At 33.8% G+C, this 1135-nt stretch overlaps 1 protein-coding gene across 1 annotated transcript in view; it reads right to left on the bottom strand.

Moving 5' to 3' along the window:
• Window positions 1-714, bottom strand: part of CENPJ (centromere protein J) — a 55196-nt gene extending 54482 nt beyond the window's left edge. Inside the window, exon 1 of the mRNA XM_003796694.2 lies at window positions 271-714. Within this exon, the coding sequence (XP_003796742.1) occupies window positions 271-714 (444 nt within the window). The remainder of the gene's footprint in view (window positions 1-270) is intronic.
• Window positions 715-1135: the final 421 nt, after the last annotated feature.

Raw genomic sequence — 1135 nt, 5'->3', positions numbered from 1 at the left:
AACATCCACTTTTTCATCTAATACTTGATCAAACATTTCTAACATAGTTTTTACAAAATGGGATAGCAACTTAAAGATAAAAAGTTATCTTATAGCCTACACATTAAATACATTTTAATGTTTCATATAAACAAAAGGCAAAATCTGGTATTTTGAGGATTTTAGAGTAAAGGGGAAGAAACAAGAGGACCTGGAACAGATCTTTACTACATAAATAGAAACCTGAAATAACATGAAGGCATATTAGGCCAAATTCTACTATATACATACCTGTTCAAGTTTTTTAAAAAGTGGGTCTTTGTAAGTCACTTCTTTGAATTCACTTGCAAGATGTGAGATAAAATCATGTTTGTTATCTTCTTGGTGTCCAGGAGTATCCTCACATGCTGTTATTTGAGGTCCCTTTTTTATTAATGGAAAAACTGTATGGGTTTCAGATTTATCTGACTGTAGTTTGTAAGAGCTGTTAGACTCCAACCTCTGTTCTTCATGAAGTGAATCTTCTTCAGTTATAAAGCTGAAGCTATTAGAAAAATGTGGCGCTTTAATAGGAAAATTGGTAGAAATATCTGAAGCTGCTCGCTTTTCTTCATCTGCTTCCGTAATAGGAAATTCACGATTTAATATGACTCCAGCACGGGAAGGATTGGCCATCCACTGGGCTAAGAAGTTCTGCCCACTGTTTACCTCAGAAGAGGCTGGCATCAGGAACATTTTAGTCCACTGACACGATTATATTTAAACAAAGTACAAGCTAGAAAGGCTACTAATTCCCAATACCTGTAGACAAAGATAGTCAATAAAAAATATTAAAGCTATTGAATATACTACCCAAAATGAACTCAAACCTCAACCCAGCATGAAAATTTATTCAATATATCATATACAGCATGAAAATTTACTCAATATTTCATATAAACAAGACTTTAACCAGCAAAGCAACTGAGCACTAAGCTACATGAGGTTTGGGGGGGTCTTAAAAGTATCAAAATTCAGTGTATCAAAAACCTAAGATCCCTTCTGATCTAATCATACAATTACCAATGATTTTATGCAAGTGCTACATCAATTGAACTAAACAAAAAAACTCACCAAAAAATTCCACTATCGGTGTCAGACATTACCCACACTTAAG

The sequence above is a fragment of the Otolemur garnettii genome, unplaced genomic scaffold (genome assembly GCF_000181295.1).
Source record: "Otolemur garnettii isolate 467f Iridium unplaced genomic scaffold, OtoGar3 scaffold00106, whole genome shotgun sequence".
NCBI classification, from domain to species: domain Eukaryota; kingdom Metazoa; phylum Chordata; class Mammalia; order Primates; family Galagidae; genus Otolemur; species Otolemur garnettii.
The sequence above is the reverse complement of the archived record's forward strand: the minus strand, read 5'-3'. Positions and strand labels throughout refer to the sequence as shown.